The sequence below is a fragment of the Hyperolius riggenbachi genome, chromosome 4 (genome assembly GCF_040937935.1).
Source record: "Hyperolius riggenbachi isolate aHypRig1 chromosome 4, aHypRig1.pri, whole genome shotgun sequence".
Lineage (NCBI taxonomy): Eukaryota > Metazoa > Chordata > Amphibia > Anura > Hyperoliidae > Hyperolius > Hyperolius riggenbachi.
The window spans coordinates 368454723-368479610 of record NC_090649.1 but is presented as its reverse complement, the minus strand read 5'-3'; the positions used below and the strand labels follow the sequence as shown (position 1 = coordinate 368479610).

Genomic DNA, 24888 nt, shown 5'->3' with positions numbered 1-24888 from the left:
TCGGAGGATTAAAATGAACCTCTACGTGATTGAACCCAGGTTTAGTAATGATGAAATTCACAGTGATATAAGTATGCTGATGCTATAGTGAAATAATACTCAAAAAGGGAATAATCAATGTGCAAAACAAGATGTTAAACATTGCAAATATATCTCTGTGTGCAAACCAAACCTTAAAGAGACACTGAAGCGAGAATAATTCTCGCTTCAGAGCTCATAGTTAACAGGAGCACGTGTGCCCCTGCTAAAACGCCGCTATCCCGCGGCTAAACGGGGGTCCCTTCACCCCCAAACCCCCCCCCTGCAAAATCAACGACCAACTTGGTCGTAAATTTTGCTCTTCCTGGAGGCAGGGCTAATGGCTGCAGCCCTGCCTCTCAGCGCGTCTATCAGACGCGCATCGCCGCCTCTCCCCCGCCCCTCTCAGTAAAGGAAGACTGAGAGGGGCGGGGGAGAGCCGGAGGTACGCGTCTGATAGACGCGCGGGAGGCAGGGCTGCGGCGGTTAGCCCTGCCCCAATGCGGAAGAGATTCCGCAATGTACGGAGGGGATATAGGGGTGAAGGGACCCCCGTTAAGCCGCGGGATAGTGGCGTTTTAGCAGGGGCACACATGCCCCTGTTAACTGAGGTCTGAAGCGAGATTTATTCTCGCTTCAGACTCTCTTTAAATATGCCCAGGGAGCAGCCCATAAAGCAGGGGTGCCCAATAGGTCGATCACAACCGCCTGCTAAGTAGATTGCAGCTGCGTGGCCATGTCCTGTCAAATTTTGCTGGTGGCTGTCAGAATTTGCTGCCACATAACTGCGGCTGTCAGAATTTGCTGCCATGGGTGCATCAGGGAGGAGAGGCTGAAGGGTAGAGATGCAGTTGAAGGTCTCCTCCGCTCCAGGCTGTGAGACGTGCACAGCGTCTCCTCCCCTTCAGGCAGCACACAGGCAGCAATTCCCCTAGTGAGTGAGTACTGATTACTTAGGGCAGATTATATTTAGCCAACAGCAGCAGTAATAAACTTTGTGCATGGCAGTCACAGGCTGCTGGCTGGGCAGACTTTGGGGCTAGAAGATCATGACATATTGTTTTGGCTTTATTGGATTAATACCTGTACAGGCCTACAAATTTCACACAATGTTCAACTGTCTGAGTGCTAAGATAAGACCTGCAAATTACTAAAGAGCCCCTTGCGAGCAATAGCTTAACCTTCATCTTCCACAAGTGTGGTTTTTTTTTTTTGTTTTGTTTTTTTGTTTTTTGAGAGATGGGGGGGGGGGGGGGGAGGGGTGGCGGTTTGGTATGAGTAGATCACTCTGCCCTTGTAATTTTTAAAGTAGAAAGGTTTGCATCGCATGAAGAAACAGGGACCAGCACCAGTGGGTATTCTGTTGCAAATCCTCTTGATTTTTCACATACATGCATTAACATGCATGAAAACACTCCAAGTGAGGCTGGTGGAAGGCATACATTTGAAATCGGCGATAGTAGACTTGGGCGCAGAATACAGCCGGTATATGGCTGATCCTGCTTCTGCACAAGTCCGGGCCGTGTTAATTACTATTCCCCCTCCAGGCCGCCATGGATAGGAGGGAATGATATAATTCGGCTTCCAGCTATTGCTGGAGGCCGAATTATTGTGTTTTAAAAGCAACTTCGGCTCCGTCTTCTGACGGCGCCGACGTTACTCACTGAGCGCCGCTATAGCTGTAATACCTATTAGTCTATGGTGGCGCCGGTTGCGCCCAAATCTACCTGCGCTGAAAGCACTGCTCCGGGTGGAAGGAGGTGGGGTGCAGAGGGGAAAAAAGACACGCACTACAGCTGTTTTACATAGCAAAACGCTTGCTCACGTGTTGGGTGGCAGAGCTGTCCGAGGCAGAGGCTGGACAGGCTCCAGCCTCGGGACGGAGCAGCATCAGGGCGCATTCCGGTGTGCTCTCCTCCTGGCTGCATGCTGCCTCGCTTTGCTTTGCACTGTTCCTGGTCGCCCCGCCCACCCACCTATCGACTTTCTCTCTGATCTCTCCCGCCCGCCTGGCGTTTGCTGCTGTGAAGGAACCATTCCCCGTCCCCTATTTTCCGTGCCAGCCCCCTAGAGCACACTGCCTGCCCCACAATAGCCGCGCTGTCATAAGCGTGATGACAGGCACGGCTATAGCATAGTGTTGCTAGGCAACAGCAGGAAGCCAGCTTCTGATGTAAGGGAAGTGATGCCGGCTTCCTGCAGAGTTGCCAGTTTGCAACACTCGCTGCACGTGTGAGCTGTGGCTGTTCTGGATGGGGGAGGGACACCCTGATAGCTCAATTAGACAGCAATAAACGTCATGCCAGCCTTTGAATGTCTGCAGGGGGAGAGGGACCCAGCTGTCATGTGGTTGCTGGAATGAAGCACAAATGGAAGGAAGGGGGGAGGGGGTTGAAAAAGAGAATGTGTGTATGTGTACAGTGTGTGTCTGTATGTCTAAATGTGTGTATGTACTGTGTATGTGTGTACTGTATCTGTGTGTGCACTGTATGTGTGTCTGTGTGTGTATTTTGTGTGTGTGTGTACGGTGTGTGTGTGTGTACTGTATGTGTGTGTACTGTGTGTATGTGTATGTAGTCTGTATGTGTGTGTGTACTGTAGCTGTACTGTCTGTGTGTATATGTGTGTAGTGTGTGTACGGTGTGTGTGTGTACTGTATCTGTACTGTATGTGTGTGTAGTCTGTATGTGTGTGTGTGTGTGTGTGTGTGTGTGTACTGTATCTGTAGTGTGTGCACTGTGTGTGTATACACAGTATGTCACTGTGTGTGTGTGTGTGTGTGTACTGTATATGTGTGTGTACTGTGTGTATGTGTGTACTGTATCTGTGTGTGTGTGTGTGTGTGTGTGTGTGTGTGTGTGTGTGTGTGTGTGCATTGTGTGTGAGGGGCTAGGATAGAATGCCTGCTCATCTAATAGCGTGGATGTATTCAATAAATATTGCAGGTCTATGGCCGTTATGATGCGGGGAGTGCAAGGTCGGTATGCAATAGGATATGGTAGCATATTGATTGATCTATCGGCGTATGTGTATGTATTTATCCTGTATACACTGTTCTCTGTGGAGTGCAAAATGATTAGCGTGTGTGAGTTAGGTTGGTAGGATTCATATATGTTTATGGATGGAATAAGTGTTATGTAGTGGCAATGGTCGGGTTGGGGGGGGGGGGGCGCATTTCGCAATCTCTGCCTCTGTTGCTGGGGTACCTTGTCCCGGCCCTGAGTCTGGGCGTGGAAGTGGCCAAAGAAATAACCACCTAGCTCTGACAACTGGTCCATCCTATGCCAGATAGCTGAATTAAGCACACTGGATTTTTTTATATAACTGGATTCTAACAGCTTGTGTCTTCAGCACGCCAAGTAGGTCCCGGGATGCGGGTGAAGGCAGGAGTGATCCATCCCGATTTTAATTGGCTTTATAGCGTGCTATCTCTACCGATTTCAGTGCCGAGCCATCCTTCTTTGTTGTACAAGATTCAAGGTCTGGTTTGCACACACTGTGAAATATACTTGTTCGATATCTTGTTTTAACCACTTGACTGAGGGTTTTTTCTTATTGTGGACCAGAGCAATTTTCACCTGTCAGCGCTCCTCCCTTTCTTTCGCTAATAACTTAATTACTTCTAACAGCATAATGATCTATACCTTGTTTTTCTCGCCACCAATTAGGCTTTCTTTGGGAGGTACAGTGTGCTAAGAATTATTTTATCCTAAATGCATTTAACATGAATATTAAGAAAAATATTGAAAAAATGCATTTTCTCAGTTTTTGGCCATTATAGTTTTAAAATAAAATGTTCTAATGTGGATAAAAGCCACACATTTTATTTGCCCGTTTGTCCCGGTTATTGCAACGTTTAAAAAATGTCCCTAGTACAATGTATGGCGCCAGTATTTTATTTGGAAATAAAGGTGCATTTTTTCATTTTGTGTCCATCACTAATTCTAAGCCCATAAATTAAAAATTAATAGTAATATACCGCCTTGACATAAATTTTAAAAAAGTTCAGTCCCTAAGGTAACTACTTTTTTTTTATAGTCACCCCCCCCCCCCCCCCCCCTTATATAAAAGAAAAATGTGTGTACTATAGGAGGGTTTGGGAGGGAAATAGCAGTGTGAGGATTTTTATTAAATAAAAATGAATTTTGGTGTAATTTTCTATTTGGCCACAAGAAGTCCTCAGTCTATTTCCGATTCATGCATGGCAGTGTAACAGGAAGATGCAATGAATGCTGGCGTCTTGTAGACGCCGATATTCATTGAATCGGGGACTTAGATTTATGAATGGGAACTGCGGTCGTATTCAGTAACCTCCCTGCTAAGCGGTGGTAACAGCAGTGCGCGCACACGGGCGAACTGGAGTGAGCGTCTGCTGCACACCGCTGCAGACTTGTATTCACAGCCCTGGTGCATCCTGTGAATTTTGCAGGGCCGTGAATATACTGCATGGCGTGCAACAAGTAGTTAAACATTGATTACTGTATACACTCGGCTATAAGTCTAGAAATTTAAATCCGACTCACTAAATAAAAGTATAGGGGTCGACTTGTACTTGATGGATCCAAATTTCCTCCTTATAACCTTTACAGAAGGAGCCGCAGCAGCCAACAGGCTTTATAATCCTCCTTCCACCATCCCTTTTTGCTTGGAAAAGCATTACTTTGCATGGCTTGTATAGTATCCATTGCCTGTAAGACGCTGACAATTTTACCAACCAACGGCTTCAAAACTGAGCACACTGAGTAATGTGTGTACTATTAGTGACATTCCCATTTGCACCAATTTACCCAGTGGTAACATGTCACCAGGTAAGTGACACTTTCTTAATAAAAGGAAATGCCAAGAAGACAATTAAAGGGTAGGGTGAAAGAGACTGAGCTGCAGTGCTTACTATACTAAGTAGAGGAGTAGATGGCTCGACTTAAAGAGAACCCAAGGCGGTTCCATTGGGGGCAGATGGGACACAGAGGCATGACATTCCTCTGTGTCCCCACACCTCCGCTCTCTGCCCCCCCCCCCCCCCCCACCGCCGCGCTATAGCCCCCTGAGATTAGCAACAATATTTGTCGCTGTCTCGGAGGTAAACATAGGGGAGAGGGATTCCCTGTTTAAAACGCCCGTCAGGGGTTTTCCTGTAGGTTTTCCAGAGCTTCCATTGGGCAGCTCTCTTCCCTGGCCATGCCCTCTGCCGCTCCCCCGCCTCCCTGCATGCTGGAGGAAAGACACACAGTCTCTCCTCGCAGCGTCGTCAAGAAAGTGGGCCAGTGTGGCCCACAGGAGCGGCAGTTTTTTTCAGCTACCTGATCCGCTCAGCCCCCTGGATCAGGTAGCCTACTTTTTTATTTTATTTTATTTTATGAACCCATCTAAGGCTCTGTTTAAGGGCCAGGAGTGATTAATGGCTGCAATACTGTATGCAGTGCAGTCATTAACCCCTCCTGATCCCCAAGTGCACCTGTTAATTCTACTTGGTCCTCAAGTGCAGCTCTTAACTTTTCTGGGTAGACTTATACTTGAGCCAATAAAAAAAATCCAGCTTAAGAGGATCAATATTGGAGTAGACTAATACATGAAGTCAACTTATATTCGAGCATATACCGGTATTCCCAATTTTTTAATCATTAATATTTTGCTAAAGCACTTACACATTGCATCAACATCTTTCTATCACTGTGCATGTAATGATTACTGAACACTGAACCCCGGGTTCAATCACACAGAGGTTCATTTTAAACCTCTGATAATACATTGGGGTTGGGCAGTATAATTGTAATGGGTTACTTTGTCATGGCAAATATTTTTATTGTTTTTTGTTTTTTTCTATGTAAAGCTGTGGTCAAGTTACAGGAAGGTTTAAAGTGGACCTGAACTCAGAACTCTTTTCTGATCTAACGATACACAACAGCATAATAACTTAAACAATTGTTTTCCGTGTTACAGCTGATACAAACCCTACAATAAATCTTCGCAGTTTCTATTTCCTGATTCATGGAAGCAGACACATTGTTTACAGCCTGTACTTTCAAATGGGCTTATCTGCCATCTCTGCCATAGGAAGTTATATTACAGCTAGTGATTAGACACGAATGAGGGGGAATGAAACAGGCTAAACTCTCTAAATACATTCAGGATGCATTTCTGTTATGTTTTCCTTGTGTCCTGTGCAAGAGTTCAAGACTGCTTTAAGTGAGTGTCAGGTGGTGATGAGGTTAGCAGCTGAGCCAGGTTAATTATCAGATTACAAGGTAAGGAAGATAATTCATGTAAGAATTAATGGGCATGGTTCCTTCAAACATTAATCTAAAACATTAATTTATTTAATCCTTAAAACCTTATTCTAGATAAGTGTTTGGTATCAATAAGTGGTTGAAGGATAGTATCTGGATTATATGAAAGGCTGGAATTGCACGAGAAATTGCAGTTAGCAAAGGTCAATGCTGGATGTGGGTGAGGAATGAGTTAGTATCTGAGATACTAATGGTATGAGGATTAGTGTTGTATAGGGAATGGGGTGGATAAAATCAAGTTTTGATCACGGTAACTTACATTGGAGTTTATACAATGCTAGAAAGATCTGAACTAGCATACCATATATAAATACATGATTACTTACTTGCAGTAAAGTTATTAATTGTATACTGGCATTAGGGGGAAAGGACACTAGTTTGCCTAGGTCTATGTGGTATAAGGGTGTTTCCAAGTACAATACTGTGTTTTGTTACCCAATTCTTCTTATAGCTCGGTTACCTTACTGTAGAATTACAGTCTGACATAAACTTGTGAAACAGTTTCCCTTATTACCCAAGTAGATATTTTGACTGCCTTCTATTTCCTATATTAAAGTGGTCTAAAACTCAGCATTTCTTCTTTGCTCTAAAAGATTACTTACAGCTTTAAACCTACTACCACAAAAAAAATGTAGCAGAACAGCATTGAAACAGTTAAACATATCTCTTTGTTCAGCAGTGGAAAACTCCTTCAGCTTATGATCAGCATCCAAGGAGGTGATAACATTATCTTTTGTTTACATTCATCAGTTGTTACATTCCTAGCTGTGCTGGAAACCAGCTTTCAGAGCAGATAAACTGTACTTTGGGAACTTGAAATCTGTAAGTGGACAATTTTACTTGTGCTCAAAAGGAAATATGGTAACTGTATGGGTGATAAAAAGTAGGAAAATGCATTTATATTAATGTTATGTCAGTTTTATTCCACTTTAACCACTTCGCCATATCTGGACGCATATATCCGTCCAGATAGGCAGTGGTGCTGCAGCCGTGTGGTGCGCGCGATCGGGCGCGCGCCCGCTACCTCCCGCTACCCCCCCGATCAGTGAATGGGAATATAATTCCCATTCACCGATCTAAGTCCCTGGCAGAAATACCGACGCTTTCTCATCAGAGAGCGTGGTATTTCTGCCCCCAGGAAACTTCTTCTCTTCATTTTAGTTCCTAGATGCGACATCGTTCGCATCTAGGAATTTTTTGAATGTGGCCATCTTGTGGCCAAATAGTAAACTGCACCCACATACCTGTATTGAATAAAAAAATACATTATATTACATCTAAAATTGGCTATTTACCTCCCAAACTAAAATTACCCAAATACATTTTTGTATTAAAACAAAAATAAAAAAAATTACAATTAAAAAAAAAAAAAACTACATAAATAGTTACCTAAGGGTCTGAACTTTTTAAATATACATGTCAAGAGAGTATCTTATTCAATTTTTTTAAATTATAAGCTTGTAAATAGTGATGGACGCAAATTGAAAAAATGCACCTTTATTTCTAAATAAAATATCGGCGCCATAAATTGTGATAGGGATGTAATTTAAACGGTGTAATAAGCGGGACAAATGGGCACATAAAATGCATGGGTTTTAATTACTGTAGCATGTATTAATTTTAAACTATAATGGCCAAAAACTAAGAAATAATGATTTTTTTCCATTTCTATCTTAATCTTCCTGTTAAAATGTATTTACAGTAAAGTGGCTCTTAGCAAAATGTACTACCTAAAGAAAGCCTAATTAGTGGCGGAAAAAACAAGATATAGATCAATTAATTTTGATAAGTAGCGATAAAGTTATTAGCGAATGAATGGGAGGTGAACATTGCTCGGATGCATAAAATTTTCGAAGCTGTAGGCTGAAGTGGTTAATGTCCTCTTTAAAAAAACAAAACAAAGGGGTCTCTGCTTTTTTTTCTATTTATAGATTTTTTTGATCAGGAGATTTAAATAAACTCACTGGTGTAATGGCTTAGTGACTGTTAAGGCTCCTGAGGACAATGAAATCGGGTCTATTAACCTTTTCAGGCCTTTTTTTTTGTTTATGTTCTTAGAATTATGCTGTGACTAATCTGGTGGAACAGAGGGGAATTATGACTGACATTATGGTGTCAAGATAACTTGGGTGCATCTTGATTTTTTTTTTTTTACTTGCACACTCATTTATAAATGCCTTGTGATTAAACATGATGTCCCTTTAAATATTTTACGCAAAAAATGTTGTATGTTCCGCTTTCTTACTCTGTGGTAAAATAGAGATACAAAATAACAATTAATTTCAGTTCATTATAATTGAACTCTCCACAAATGCCTTTTTTTAAACCCCTTGAGGGCATTTTTTACTTGTTGATTATTATTTTTTTTTACAGGCTAAAGTTGCTGCAATACCTTATTTTGGATAAATGTGGTATCGTGGGATATATTCTGTTTGATGTTAGCGGACTTCAGGAAGGCAGATTTACATTTTGTGTTAACATGCTTTAGACAATCTCAATTAGCTTCCAATTAGCCAAGAGACATCTGATACAATCAGTTTTATTTAATGGCATTTTTCTTAGTTTTAGAAACTGAATGCTGTTTAGTGCTGAGCACGCTCTATTAGAATGAAAGTTAACTGGTGTGCTTCTAAAACACTGTCTGCAATTCACTAAGATCACGCTAGATAAAGCAAGTAGAAACGTATCACTACACATTGGGCTTGATCCTATTCACTTTTTCTCCTAGGTGATCTTTTCACATTAAAATAAAATGCATTTCAAGCCACTAGAAAGAAAGAACATAGAATAATTTTGACTGTGCTTTTTCACCTACTTTTTGTTGCTTTTTCAATTGTAGAGTGCAAAAGTTATGTTAAAAGATGAAAAATGATCTAGGAGAAAACTTAGGAGAGAAATTTAATTGGATCGGCCCTATTTAGCATTACTTCACTATAGAAGCTTGCCTTATTAACGTTTTCAAAGTCAGATTGTCCTTTTCACCCCAGTCCTTAAGTTATCACCTCTGTAGTTATTCTTAAAGTGGTCTGAAAGTCAGCATTTCTACTTGGCTCTAAAAGATTCCTCTCAGCTTTAAAGCTACTATTCCAGAACATTTTTTAGCAAAACATCACTGAAATGCTTAAACAAAGCACTTTGTTTTGCTATTCAGCTTCAAATCTGCATCCAAACTGGAGATAACAGTATCTTTGTTTACATTCCAATGTTGATACATGTGTGTGTAACAAGTAAACGCTTTCTGAGAAGCTGTCTCTGCTTCAGGCACACACACAGTTCAGAACAACTCATTAGAAGATTTTAATATAGAAAGGAAATCAGTCAGAATAAAATGCAATTGCAGCTTTCAGGGCAAGAAAAACTACACTTTGGAAACTTGTAATTTGTAGACCGACAATATTACTTGCGCACAAAAGCAAATATGATAACTGTATGAATAATAAAGTAGAAAAATGCATTTTTATTGAATGTCAGTTTCAGACCACTTTAATGCACATAGACATGCCTGGCTAATGTGGTTGATAATGACCGCCTGAGCCAACTGTCGGGCGTATGTACAGCGGCTGTTGACCCCCCAACTCGCGAGCATTCTGCCCGGCATATCAACTCACTCGGCCACGTGATGTCATGCATGCACCACTCCATCGTCCCTCCACCCCACCTCTCCCTGCATAGCAACAGAACACTTACTTTGTCAGCTACATAGCTGTATAAGCCGGCCAGCGATGTCACCCTAGGGGATTCCTGATAAGCAACATAAAATCAAGAGGCGTTTACACACCTTTACATGCAGTAGATAGGGAGGGGAGGAGTACTTGCAGGCAGGATTTAGCTTCACCACTCCTGCTGACTCCTCCACCAGGACTACTACAGCCAGAGATGTAGAGAGAGAGAGAGAAAGAGGCAGTGTCTGTGTGAGCCACCTTTTGCATAAAACACTAAAAGCAGTCTCTAGTAACACTACACACTACACTTAACGACAGCTCAGGCCAGGTGATAATTATTCACACACTTTAGAGTTGTCATCATTTGCATTCCTCTCTATGAATGAATATTTTGTCTTTAAGTTTAGGATTCAATTGTTAATTTAAGTATTCAATCATTAACTTCTTAGCACTCCTTAATTTAAGGACAGAATCATTAATTTGAGGATTGCATGTGGTATATTACTTAAAGCGGACCCAAACCAAAATTTTTTTTAATTAGAAATATTTAGTTGCACCACTCTGACACATACAAATATAAATAAACACTCCTTCAAACCTATGATCATTTCAGTGCATGCTTTTCACCCTTCTCTTTTCATAGCTAGGATTATACTGGGGGCAGCCATTAGCAATTCCTCCATTGCCGGACACCATCTACTCCACCAGTTTGCCGGAAAAATCCCGGCAATTTGAAAGGAAGGGATAGGTTCCTCTAATAAATGTAAAATATTTTAGATTTGTCATCATGCAGCTGAAAAAAGGCTGCTATTTATTATTATAATTTAGAAAATAGATTTTATTTCTGAAATCTTGTATTTTTAATTTGGGTCCACTTTAATGAATACTAAATGATTTATCACTATGGTAACAATAAAAACAGTCCATAACTGTTAGAGCTGCTGCCACTAGGGGCTAAACTATTAAAGACAGGAGATAAGCTTAGTGAATTGTGTCCATTGACCTTAACCTTTTGCCACTCTTTTATTGATATCTTTTTATGTGTTTATAGATTTGCTCAGTGTTGGTATATTGAGATTGTTCATTTTTACAGAATATGTTAGCTATGGGAACAGAAATATTTTAACAGTGAAGTAAATGTTCTATTCCTACTCTACATACCATACTTTAATGTCTTGACAAGTTAGGCAATGATTTGCTTCCAGTCTTTGGATGCTATCGTTATCTGTCCAAGTTCACAAGGCACTGTGATTCATAATATATTTAAAATAAAATGAGAGCATGCTATGTTTAGCCCCTCCCAAAAAAAGTTTTGTATTTTAAAGAGGAATTTTAAAAGGAAATGTAATGTTTCAATCCCCTTGTTATAGAAATCCCAGGAGGCAAATTACTGGTGAAGGTAAAAAGCACCTTGTCATTTTTCTATTGTAAAGGCTTTATACTGTATTAGAAGACAAAAATTATGTATTAAAATAGTCAATTAAAGAAGCCCAACTGTCCATAAAACAACCCCTGATGAGAACTGTAATCCTTTTCCATGTGCTAATAAGCACTGTGCATTTGTTTATGGTCTCTCTCTGCAGTTATAGTTTACAAGTTACAGGTGAGATGATAATCTTACAGGTTGGCTGTATTGCCTAATAATATTCAAAAGCAGACCTACAGCAAACATTTCTCCACTGGTTTCAGTAAATTAACCACACTATTTTGAGTTCTAAGAATAACTTAAATGACGTGAAAAAAAGGGTATGGAATGGTTGTTTTTTTTTTTTTGTTTTTTTTTCATATTTTTATGCAGACTTATCTGTCCATGGACACAGCAATCCAGGTTGCTAATTGTTCTTCTATCTAAATTTAGTTGATAAAGCCTTTTACACTGTAAGGTCTTCCACTTCTACACTGTTAACCCTTCCACTAAGACTAAGGGGTTACCCAGATGTTGGATCAAAGTGACCACTGGCCAGCACACCCCGCAAGGGATGATGGGCTTTGCAGCCTAGTGCCCGCCAGGTCACAACTGGGATAGCCTCAGGAAGTGGTCGGGAGAACGACACCTCACTGTGGAGACTTCTGTAAATCGGATCAGAGAAGGTATCAGAATTCAGGTCACAATCTGAGTCAGGGGCAGGCAGCAGAAAATATCAGTATCCAGGTCACAATCCGAGTCAAACCAGGGGAACAGATCGAGGTCGAGGACCGTCAGAGGCAGGCCGAGTCAAAACCGAAATTAGAATCAAAGCAGGAAGGCTGGATAGCCACTCAACTGTCAAAACGAACAACACTGACAGTTTGGATATCTGTGTTTGAGTACAATCGGTCGACAAGACTTTGCACATGCGTACTCTAAGCCCGACGCCAGTGCGCACCCCTTAGCCACAGTCAACAAACCACGGCCAGCAGCAGCGTGGGGGGATGCCATCCACAGAGCTGCGGCCTGTAAGTATAACATACACAAATCCAATTTTGATTTATCAATGACTGACCAATTTTACCACCTCCGTGTTACATGAGGGCCAATAGATTTTGAATACTATGCACTGTCTGCTGTCCCTGCAATTGCGTTTCCATAAGCGCGCATGAAAGTGCGCTATATGGAAATGTACCCTTAGGGATGTGGTTCCCAACCCTTTTCAAGTAGTGACATCACATCAAACAGTCACATCTCTGTGACACACTGTTGTTGGCACAGAAGTGGCTGCTAATCAGTGGCTGGTACTGCTGCAGGCATAGTGACAACTGATAAGATGTGGTTGTTGCTGGCACAGTGCTGGCTGCTAATCAGTGGCTGCTGCTTGTCAGTGGTGGCTCTTGTACTCACATGTCCTACATAGAATTGATGCTAGGATTGATGACAAATTGGACCACATTCAAAAAACATTGGAGACATAGATTCTGGAAAGGGGTACCTCTGATGTCCACTAAATTAAGCCAAATGCTTGCACTATTTTCCCTATATGTTAACATTTGTATCCTCCACAATACCATAATTTCCAAGACCTCGTTATTGTATAATGCTTTGTTGTGTATATGAATGATCATACTGTTATATGCTTGATCCTTTTATATACTGTAGAGTACAGTTGGGTTACCTGCAGTGAGTTGAGTTCTGTTTTTGCATGTACCAATGCTAGCTACTTAATGTACTTGTATGCTTCACATTTTACTGTTCTCTTTCTTATACATCTGAATAAATATATTATTGTAACTAAAAATCTCATGGCTCATAAAATTGTCTATGATTAACTTTTTTTTTTTTTTGCCTGCAATTTAGTTGTCTCCTCAACATAGTTAAGCATTTTAAATGCTTTTATTTCCCAATTTATTGAGCACAGTGTTTTAAACTGCATAGGACATGTTAAAATTAAAGTTTATGCTGGAAGACTTCCTTTAATTTGTTCTACTTTCCTTGAGTGAGTAATTCATCAAGCTGCATATTGGATTAATGTGGCCAAATCAACCATAATTCCCACTCAAGTCAATGGGAGTTACGGCCTGAATGTTCCTAGCAATCAATTACGGAACTTGATTAATCATCCCCTGTGAATGGTAAACAAAACCAGCAGCCTAGTATGTTGGAAAGAAGGGGGTTAGTGAAAATCCACACTGGCTAAGAATTTGCTGAAAACCGTTACACAAATGCTTTTGAAATTTAATAAAAAAATGTTTTTTCGGACTGCCATGAGTTTACAAAAGTACACCGTAAGCACAAACTAAAACTTCTATCCTAGCATGTGTACTCGGTTTCTGAATAGTTAGTTCTGGTATTTTCTTTTTCCTACATGAGTAATCAGCTGCACGAAGCAGGGAAGCTTGTTGGCTCTCGATGTTAACTAATTAAGTGACTGGCAGCAGAATAGGTACTCCTGATAGGTAAATGGCAGAGGGGCTGGGTGGTCGTGCTCAAAGTCAAGGTAAAAAAAACTGTTTGGCATTAATCCTGAATCCAGAACCTTTTTTTTTTTTTTTTTTTTTTTAAAGGAAATCGTGATGGCTGTTCAAGTCTGAATGTACATCAGGGTGAGGAAAAATTGTACAATGGGAAAACACTGACTAAATTATTTTGTAAAACAAAATAAGCAGTTGTATTAAAGAGGAACTTGTCGCGAAAATCTTAAAATTTAAAACACATACAAATAAGAAGTACGTTTCTCTTAGAGTAAAATGAGCCATAAATTACTTTTTCTCCTATGTTGCTGTCACTCACAGTAAGTAGTAGAAATCTGACATTACCGACAGATTTTGGACTAGCCCAGCTTCTCATAGGGGGTTCTCAGGGTTTTCTTTATTTTTTTAATGAGAACCTGTACTGAGTAAAAATATTTAAAATATACACATGAGGTAACTTCAAATGAACATTACATAGTTACCTTGCCATCAGTTCCTCTCAGAAGCTCACCATTTTCTTCTGACAATAATCCCTTCCAGTTCTGACAATATTTTGTCAGATCTAAAATATATCAGTTGCTGTCAGTAAAATATCAGTTGCTGTCAGTTATAGCTGAGAGGAAAACTGATGTACCAGGTAATGTCCATTTTTTCCCTATGGATCAAGTGTGGGCGATGTTACAGTTTAACTGTGTGCTGACCAGAAAGCGGTTATGGGTAATGGACATTTTCAAAATGGAGGACAGAAAATTCCCTTGATCACAGTGAACAAACAGGGCGCGAGACAGGAGAAAGACACTGAGGAGGTAAGTATGACTTGTGTATGCTTATTTTGACTTTTTTAATTTTCAGTTCAGGCTTTCTTTAAAAGCACTTAGTTAATGGCAGTTGCTCCGTCCAACTGCCAAAATAGTGTGCAGCGTGCAGGGAGGCTGGCCAGCATCTTTGTATAAATCTTTTTCAGGAAGTGTCTTAGTAAAGAATAAAGGCCATGCTGAGAATCCCCTATAGAAAGATGGACTAGCCAAAATCTGTCGGTAATGTCAGATTTCTACTGCCTACTGTAAGTGACAGCAACATAGAAGAAAAGTAATTTATGGTTAATTTTACTTTGGAAGAAACATACTACTTATTTGTATGTGTTTTTAAATGTTAACATTTTCGCGATGGTTCCTCTTTAATTAGATTATTTCCAGGACAGTAGTCGTGTAATACACAATACAAGGAAAAAAATTATGGTTGATGGGATAAACTGTATATTTTCACACGTAAGCAGTAAGATCCCATTTTTAGTTTAAGAAACCAAATATACTGCTTATGTGTGGAAATCTTTATTGTAACCCATCACCCATAATTTTTCCTTGTATTGTGTATTAAAGAACTACTGTGCTGAGAATAACTTAATTAATAAAGTTGATTTAGGGCCAGTGCACATCAAAAACCGCTAGCGAGTCCACAAACGCTAGTGATTTTTTAAGCTGTTTTTCAGAGCGTTTCTAGGCACGTTTAGAGTGATTTTCTAAACATGTTTAGCAGTTTTTGGAGAGTTTTTGTGTAGCAGATTTTATATTTTGTTACAGTAAAGCTGTAACTTAACAGCTTCTGTAACAAAAACGCTTGGAAAACCGCTCTGATCTAGCATTTTTCTACTTTCCTATACTTTAAATTGAGGCAGAAACGCCTTACAAATCTCAAAACTGCTGCAGGACACGAGTTTGCATGTGAGGAAAAAACAAACTGCGTTGGCGTGCACCATCCCATTCACATTAGCCAAGCAGTTTTCACCCTGCAAGCGTTTTTTAAAAACGCTCAGAACGGCTCTTGGTGTGCACCAGCCCTTAGTCAGTGTTTGCCCGTTTTCCAGATTTACATGTTGTTGGCATCAGAGAGGAGACATTAGTGTTGGGCAGAGGAGAAGCTAGTGTTGGGCAATCAGAGAAAAGAGGTTAGTGTTTGGCAGAGGAGAGGTTACTGCTCTTCTGACGAAGTACAGTACTGGAAGAAAAAGACAAAGGCAAACGGGAGCCCAAATAGTGCATTTTGTCACAAGTATTGAGTATCAAAAGTACTTCTGAAAAAAGGGTACTGACAAAGGTGGTTTGCGCTAAGGGCAACCGACCACTTCAGGCACGTGGAGTGTATTACACCTGACTCCACTCTGGTCTGCCAGCGGTCCTGGACTCGGTCGCTCTCTTAGCAAAATAAACTTTGCGCACCCAAAACAGGTGCTCAAGGCCCCCCCCCCCCCTGAATAGGGGGGGGGGGAGTAGGGTACAGCAAAGGAAAAGAGGCGCCCAATATATATAAAACACTTTAAAATCAATAAAATAAAGGTTGAGGTGGCTTACCTCATAGAGGACAAATTCACTTAATTAAGGAAGTTTAATGGATATTTAAGCAAAAATGCTTAATTAACCATTAAACTTCCTTTATTAAGTTAGTTTGTCGTCTATGAGGTAAGCCACCTCAACCTTCTTTATTTTATTGATTTTAAAGTGTTTTATATATATTGGGCGCCTCTTTTCCTGCTGCTTCTGACGAAGTGTTCTCCCTGCTGATAATAGCAGCCTCCTTTGAACCAGCTTTTGGTCGGTCAGCTGTGGGGTCCACTTGCTAAGTTTAGTAGGTTTTCAATACTCTTTATGGGAGCTGAATGAACATTGAAAACCACAGTCACACATTACATTATTAACGTCTAAACCCCCCAAAATACACAGAATTCTGGCAAAGTCCCATTTAGGATTATGTTTACTGTATAGCTACAGTTATCTTACTAGTTTATTTTCTCCTCAGGTTCGCTTTAAAGCGGACCTGAACTCAGAAATTCTTTTCTGCACTAAGTCTGTATTCACAGTGGGACATTGCTGTTTAATGCGACGTTAAAGTCGCAACGTGTCTGCGTTAACCACTTGCCGACCGCCCACTACCTATGGGCGTCGGCGAAGTGGCACCCCCAGGACCGCCTAACGCCCATAGGCATCGGTACCTTGGGGACTAAGTAGCCGGGGATCGCGCACATAGAAGCGCGCATCCGCCGGCATTAGGCTCCGCCCACCCATGACATCAACCCGCCGGCTGTTTAAAAGCGCTGGCGGGTTGTTAACCCCCGAATTTGCCGCTACAAAGTGTATAATACACTTTGTAATGTATACAAAGTGTATTATACAGGCTGCCTTCTGCCCTGGTGGTCACAGTGATCGAGGGACCACCAGGGCAGGAGGCAGCCCCCCTAGTAAGCTCCTGATCACCCGCCCACACCCTCAGAACCCCCCCCCCCTGTACACATCTATTCTCCCCTGTAATCGCCCACTGATCACCTGTCAATCACCCCCTGTCACCACCTGTCACTGCCACCCATCAGATCAGACCCTAACCTGCCCCTTGCAGGCACCTGATCACCCGCCCACACCCTCAGATCGCCCGCAGATCCACCCTTAGATCACCCCCCAAGTGCATTGTTTACATCTGTTCTCCCCTCTAATCACCCATCAATCACCCCCTGTTGCCACCTGTCACTGCTACCCATCATACCCATCAGATCAGACCCTCATCTGCCCCTTGCGGGCACCCAATCACCCGCCCACACCCTCAGATCGCCCTCAGACCCCCCCTGATCACCTCGCCAGTGCATTGCTTGCATTTATTCTCCCCTCTAATCACACCCTGATCACCTAATCAATCACCCTGTCACCACCTGTCACTGCTACCCATCAGATCAGACCCTAATCTGCCCCTTGCGGGTACCCAATTACCTGCCCACACTCTCAGATCGCTATCAGACCCCCCCCCCCCCCCCTGGCTGCCTCCCCAGTGCATTATTTACATCTGTTCTCCCCTCTAATCACACCCTGAGACACCCATCAATCACCTCCTGTCACCACCTGTCACCCCCTAGCACACCTACCCATCAGATCAGGCCCTAATTTGCCTCGTGGGGGCTCCTAATCACTCGGCCAAACCCTCAGATCCCCCTCAAACTCCCTTCCGATCACCTCCCCAGTGCATTGCTTGCCTGTATTCCCCCCTCTAATCACCCCCTGAGACACCCATCAATCTCCTCCTGTCACCACTTGTCACCCCCTAGCACTCCTATCCATCAGATCAGGCCCTAATCTGCCCCCTGCAGGCTTCTGATCACCCGGCCAAACCCTCACCCGCCCCACCGCAGTGACAGAATTTTTTTTCTGATCACTGCTGGTCTCTATGACTTAATTGTGGCTAAGACCAACTGTTATGCCACACAATACGCAGCCACCAATCCAAAATGCCACCATGCCCAGCCTTTTCGGTGGAAACCACTCCAAGTTTCCGAACGTAACATTTTTTGGGGCCTTCTCCTTAACATGGGTCTAGTCAAAAAGATTGTAATGCAGTCTTATTGGTCTACGCACCCAATACATCACATGCCCATGTTCTCTGCTGCCATGTCCAGGTCACGATTTGAGAACATCCTGCGCTTCCTGCACCTCAGTGCCAATACAACCTGTCATCTAATCGGCCACCCTGCTTATGAACGGTTCCACAAAATTCGGCCCCTCATAGACCACCTGTCATCAAAATTTGCAAATGCTTATACCCCTGAACAGCCATTTTGAGGCATTTGGTTTCCAGACTACTCCTCACAGTTTTGGGCCCCTAAAATACCAGGGCAGTATAGGAACCCCACAAGTGGCCCCATTTTAGAAAGAAGACACCCCAAGGTATTCCGTTAGGTGTATGTTGAGTTCATAGAAGATTACATTTTTTGTCACAAGTTAGTGGAAAATGACACTTTGTGAAAAAAAACCCAATAAAAATCAATTTCCGCTAACTTGACAAAAAATAAAATGTTCTATGTACTCGCCATACTCCTAATGGAATACCTTGGGGTGTCTTCTTTCTAAAATGAGGTCACTTTTGGGGTTCCTATACTGCCCTGGCATTTCAGGGGCCCTGAACCGTGAGGAGTAGTCTAGAAACCAAATGCCTCAAAATGACCTGTGAAATCCTAAAGGTACTCATAGGACGTTGAGCCACTTAGCTGCCTAGGCTGCAATAAAGTATCACATGTGGTATCGCTGTACTCTGGAGAAATAGTATAATGTGTTTTGGGGTGTATTTTTACACATACCAATGCTGGGTGGGAGAAATCTCTCTGTAAATGAGCTTGATTTTTTTTTTTTTTTTTTTACACACAATTGTCGATTTACAAACTCATTTACAGAGAGATTTCTCCCACCCAGCATTGGTATGTGTAAAAATACACCCCAAAACACATTATACTATTTCTCCAGAGTACAGCGATACCACGTGTGACACTTTTTTTGCAGCCTAGGTGCGCTAAGGTGCCCAAAGTCCTATGAGCACCTTTAGGCTTCACAGGGGTGCTTACAATTTAGCACCCCCCAAAATGCCAGGACAGTAAACACACCCCACGAATGACCCCATTTTGGAAAGTAGACATCCCAAAGTATTCTGAGAGGGGCATGGTGAGTCCGTGGCAGATTTCATTTTTTTTGTCACAAGTTAGCAGAAATGAAAACTTTTTATTTTTTATTTTTTTGTCACAAAGTGTCATTTTCTGCTAACTTGTGACAAAAAATAAAATCTTCTATGAACTCACCATGCCTCTTAGTGAATACTTTGGGATGTCTTCTTTCCAAAATGAGGTCATTTGGGGGGGTATTTATACTATCCTGGAATTCTAGCACCTCATGAATCATGACCGGTACTCAAAAAAGTCAGAGATGCTTCAAAATGGGAAAATTCACTTTTTGCACCATAGTTTGTAAACGCTATAACTTTTACCCAAACCAATAAATATACACTTATTGGATTTTTTTTTTTTTTATCAGATATGTAGCGCAATAAATTTGGACAAAAATGTATATAGAAATTTTACTTTATTTCAAAAATGTCAGCACAGAAAGTAAAAAAAAAATCATTTTTTTGACAAAATTCATGTCTCTTTTGATGAATATAATAAAAACTAAAAATCACAACAGCAATCAAATAGCACCAAAAGAAAGCTGTATTAGTGACAAGAAAAGGAGGTAAAATTCATTTAGAATTAGATAGTAGGTTGTATGACTGAGCAATAAACCGTTAAAGCTGCATTGGTCTGAATGGAAAAAAAGTGTCCTTGTCCTTAAGGGGTTTTAAGACTGCAGTCCTTAAGTGATTAAGAGGTAACGCACTGCAAGCAGTGAGTTACCACATCACATTTTTTTTTTCTAATGCGACTTTAACGTCGCACTGTGACTGGCCCATAGGATTAGCATGCAGTGCGGTAAGCTGCGTTATAAGACTTTATATCGCGCGACCATAACGTCCCACTGTGAATGCGACCTTAAAGATACCCAATAGCATAATAACCTTTAAAGAAAAACATTTCTTTGTTACAGCTGATACAAATCTTACAATAAATCTGCACTGTTTCTACTTCCTGCTTTCATGAAAGCAGACATAGGATAAACATCCTGCGTTTACAAATTGGCAGCTCTGCCATGGCAGAGGAGATTCCTGAGCTGTCACAGCTGAAGAGATCAATTTACAGTGGAGATTAATCACAGATGAGGGGAAATTTCGATGGGCTAAACACTCTAAATACATACAGGGTGCATTTCGCTGTTTTCCTTCTGTTCTGAGCCAGAGTTCATGCTTACTAATATAAAATATATAGAGGTAGAGTCACTAAATAGGGCTGCTGCAGCAGTGCGAGTTAAAAACCACTTCTGAGCGATACACGTGATCATGCTGCGTAGTGTGCATTCCTTAGTTATGTGCGCTTGTTTACATCGTAACATGTGCGTTTTTAACTGCTGGGTGCTGTGACGTATCCTGATCTCAATACTTCAGTAATCCGGCCGCTACTATGTTAATTAACATAGTAGCGGCCGCACTAGTGAAGTATCGCAGTTGCGCTACTCCACAGCACTCGGTAGTTAAAGGAGCGATCGTTACTATGTAAACAGCTTACGTAACTAAAAAACGCACACTATGCAGCACAACCATGTGCAGCATTCGGAAGTGGTTTTTAAGCTTAGTGAATCTACCTCATACTAAGCAGCATTGCACACAATTAGCTGGGGTATGCACAGCCTTGACTTGTGGCAGGCAAATAGGTGGCAAATATGCTTTATAACATGCCTGCAGGCTATCCTACAGTGGGATGCGAAAGTTTGGGCAACCTTGTTAATTGTCATGATTTTCCTGTATAAATCGTTGTTACGATAAAAAAATGTCAGTTATATCATATAGGAGAGACACACATTGGTATTTGAGAAGTGCATAAGGCATGTGCATAAATTTGAACACCACTGAAATGAAATCAATATTTAGTAGATCCTCCTTTTGCAGAAATGACAGCCTCTTAACGCTTCCTGTTGGTTCCAATCAGAGTCTGGATTCTGGTTGAAGGTATTTTGGACCATTCCTCTTCACACATCTCTAGTTCATTCAGGTTTGATGGCTTCCGAGCATGGACAGCTATCTTTAACTCACACCACAGATATTCAATTATATTCAGGTCTGGGGACTGAGATGGCCATTCCATAACGTTATACTTGTTCCTCTGCATGAATGCCTTAGTAGATTTTGAGCAGTGTTTAGGGTCATTGTCTTGTTGAAAGATCCTTACCCCAGCACAGCTTCAGCGCTGATTCTTGGACATTGGTCTCCAGAATGCTGATGCTGAGTGGAATCCATGCTTTCCTCAACTTTGACAAGATTCCCAGTCCCTGCTCTGGCCACACAGCCCCACAGCATGATGGAACCATCACCATATTTTACTAGGTAGCAGGTGTTTTTCTTGGAATGCTGTATTGTTTTTCCTCCATGCATAACGCCCCTTGTTATTCCCAAAGAACTCAATTTTAGTTTCATCAGTGCACATCACCCTATTTCAAAATGAAGCTGGCTTGTCCAAATGTTCTTTAGCATACCTTAAAGAGACTCTGAAGCGAGAATAAATCTCGCTTCAGAGCTCATAAATAGCAGGGGCACGTGTGCCCCTGCTAAAACGCCGCTATCCCGCGGCTAAACGGGGGTCCCTTCACCCCCAACCCACCCCCCGCAAAAGTGTGTCGTAGAAAGGTCGCAGAATTTCCCTTCCTGGAGGCAGGGCTAACGGCTGCAGCCCTGCCTCCAGTCGCGTCTGTCAGCGGCGCATCGCCGCCTCTCCCCCGCCCCTCTCAGTGAAGGAAGACTGAGAGGGGCGGGGGAGAGGCAGAGATACGCGCTGACAGACGCGCGTGGGGCAGGGCTGCGGCGGTTAGCCCTGCCCCAACCAGGAAGCGCTCCCCGGGTGTATCGAGGGGGATTTGGGGGTGAAGGGACCCCCGTTAAGCCGCGCTATAGTGGCGTTTTAGCAGGGGCACACGTGCCCCTGCTATTTATGAGGTCTGAAGCGAGATTTATTCTCGCTTCAGACTCTCTTTAAGTGGCTCTGTTTGTGCTGTGGGCTTCCTCTGCATCACTCTTGCATACAGCATTTCCTTGTATAAAGTGCGCCGAATGGGTGACTCCTTCTGCAGCAAGATGATTTTGTAGGTCTTTGGTGGTGGTCTACGGGTTGACTCTGACTGTTTTCATTATTTGTTGCTTCTGTCTATCCGAGATTTTTCTTTGTCTGCCACTTTGAGCCTTAACTTGAACTGAGCCTGTGGTTGTAATGCTGGGGGAAGGGGGGGGGGGGGCATATTTTGACCACCCAGCGCAATAAGGCTAAGTAGCTGGATAATGGAAGAGGCTCCACAGATGGACACAGGAGTAATGAACAAGGGAGCAAGATTGCCCAGAGCAACTGCAGCTCTGGGCCGCCTATCAGGCTAGATGCTATGTGACACAATACACAACAGACGTAGTCGGTAACAGGCTTGGGTCATACACGTTAATACTGATGTCAGTCGTATTGGAAGGATTAGGCAGATTCGTAGTCGAGAGGCAGGCAAAGGTCGGTACACAACACAATATACAATATTACAAATAATACAATACTGACTGACTAGAGTACATATGTATCGTGCTGATGCGCAATATATGAAATGTAGCTCTAAAATAACTCACTAGCTAAAGCACAAGTAATGACAATTAACAAGACAGACAACAGACAGACGGAATGCTCAGCCAATCTAGTCGCTGTTTCAGCAACGGCAACATTCACACTGAGATAGACAAGACTAACGGGTAGGAGCGAAACTAATGGCAACCGCTGCTATAGTTCGTCCTCAAGAACAGGGCAAGAACAAGGCTAGAAGGAATACTACCAGTCACCAACGTGGTGCTGGCAGAATCCAAACTATAAGGATCAGGACTTCACTGACCCTCGCAGGTCAAACATCCAGCAGACATGAAAATACAGAGCAAGGCATTATACATTTTTACAATAACTTTCACAGCATAGACCAAACGACAACTCGGAGAGCTGAACGCTATGTCGGGTGGAGTCTGAAATGGGAGGCACACTTTTATGCCTGCATCAGCCAATGGATGCAGGTATGCAAATTTCCACACAGCTGAATGGTAATTATTCAATCCTGAGCTGGCTTGAATACCATTTGCTAGCTGAAAGACTTATCATAACAAGTGCATGCAGTACTATGCAACAACATGCATGCAGGAAATCCAGGGCTATCTGGCTGCAGTTAAATTGCAGCAAACCATAGGAGGAATCCTGACCGCATCCTGTACTACTCTGAAATGCAGAGTGATTGCAAATGACAATAAGATTTACTGCGAATGCGCAACCAAATGCAAGCAGACAAGCCAGAACTGCCCAGTTGCAGCTCCACTGCAAGTGACAGAACATGCTACAGGAGAGATCCTGACAGTGGTCTTCCATTTCCTCAATATGTTCCTTACTATGGAAACAGACAGCTGAGATCTCTGCGACAGCTTTCTGTATCCTTCCCCTTGATGGTGAACAATCTTTGTATTCAGGTCATTTGAGAGTTGTTTTGAGAACCCCATGTTGCTACTCCTTCAGAGAAAATTAAAAGGGGAGGGAAACTTAGAATTGACCACCCTTAAATACTATTTCTCATAATTGGATTCACCTGTGTATGTAGGTCAGGGGTCAATGAGCTTACCAAGCCAATTTGAGTTCCAATAATTAGTTCTAAAATGACAAAATTAATAATATGCCCAAGTTTATGCACCTGCCTAATTTTATTTAAACAATTATTGCACACTTTCTGTAAATCCAATAAACGTAATTTCACTTCTCAAATATCACTGTGTGTGTCTTGTATATGATATATTTGTGCCTATGCGCACTTACATGCGCCAGTCATAGGGGCGGGAGGGGGGTTGTGAGGGACTAGAGCTCATTATATTAATGGGCTTAGGTTCACCTAGTCTTTCATAAATGCAAACTTGATTTTTTTTTTACATCATGTAATTAAATTGCCTACGCTGTTCATACTTGCTTTACTAAATCAAGTCCTTTTTTCTCAAAATTGATTTCTTAACCATTTCAGTACTTCCTGTCGGATTTCATTCTGTGATCACTGTGACCTAGAATATGAAATATTTTCAGTTGTTTCACACTTTTTGGTTATGTACTATACTTCCACATGTGTTAACTCATAGTTTGGATGCCTTCAGTGTGAATCTACAATGTTCATAGTCATGAAAATAAAGAAAACTCTTTGAATGAGAAGGTGTGCAAACATTTTGTCTGTACTGTGTGTATACTGGAGTTTTTCCCTTTTGGGGCTAATTTGACCATGCCTTGTAAGGGTTTTTCGCCTTCCTCTGGATTAACAGGGGTATGTGAGGGGGCGGGCTGGTGGTGTACTTTGTTCTCTGGTTGAACTCGATGGACGTATGTCTTTTTTCCACCCAAATAACTATGTAACTATAATATTTCTTTATTTTTTGTATTTATAAAGCGCCAACATATTACGCAGCACTGGACATTAGTTTAGGTTACAGACAATATTTAGGGGTGACACAGCAAAATGACAATACAGGAATACAAGAAAGACCAGATCATGCAGCACAGTATGAGTACAAGGTAATGCTTAGTCCGTCACTGGATGGGAGCATGGAGATAA

The 24888-nt window shown here is 42.0% G+C and overlaps 1 protein-coding gene across 8 annotated transcripts in view; it reads left to right on the top strand.

Moving 5' to 3' along the window:
* Nucleotides 1-24888, top strand: part of STXBP5 (syntaxin binding protein 5) — a 557868-nt gene that overhangs the window by 171526 nt on the left and 361454 nt on the right. The window contains exon 1 of one of the 8 annotated variants that reach the window (XM_068231994.1): nt 14828-14915. The exons of the other annotated variants lie outside the window; for them this stretch is intronic. Coding sequence (XP_068088095.1) covers nt 14893-14915 — 23 coding nt within the window. The 5' untranslated portion in view covers nt 14828-14892. Of the gene's footprint in view, nt 1-14827; nt 14916-24888 lie in introns of those variants that run through there. 8 annotated transcript variants of the gene reach the window in all.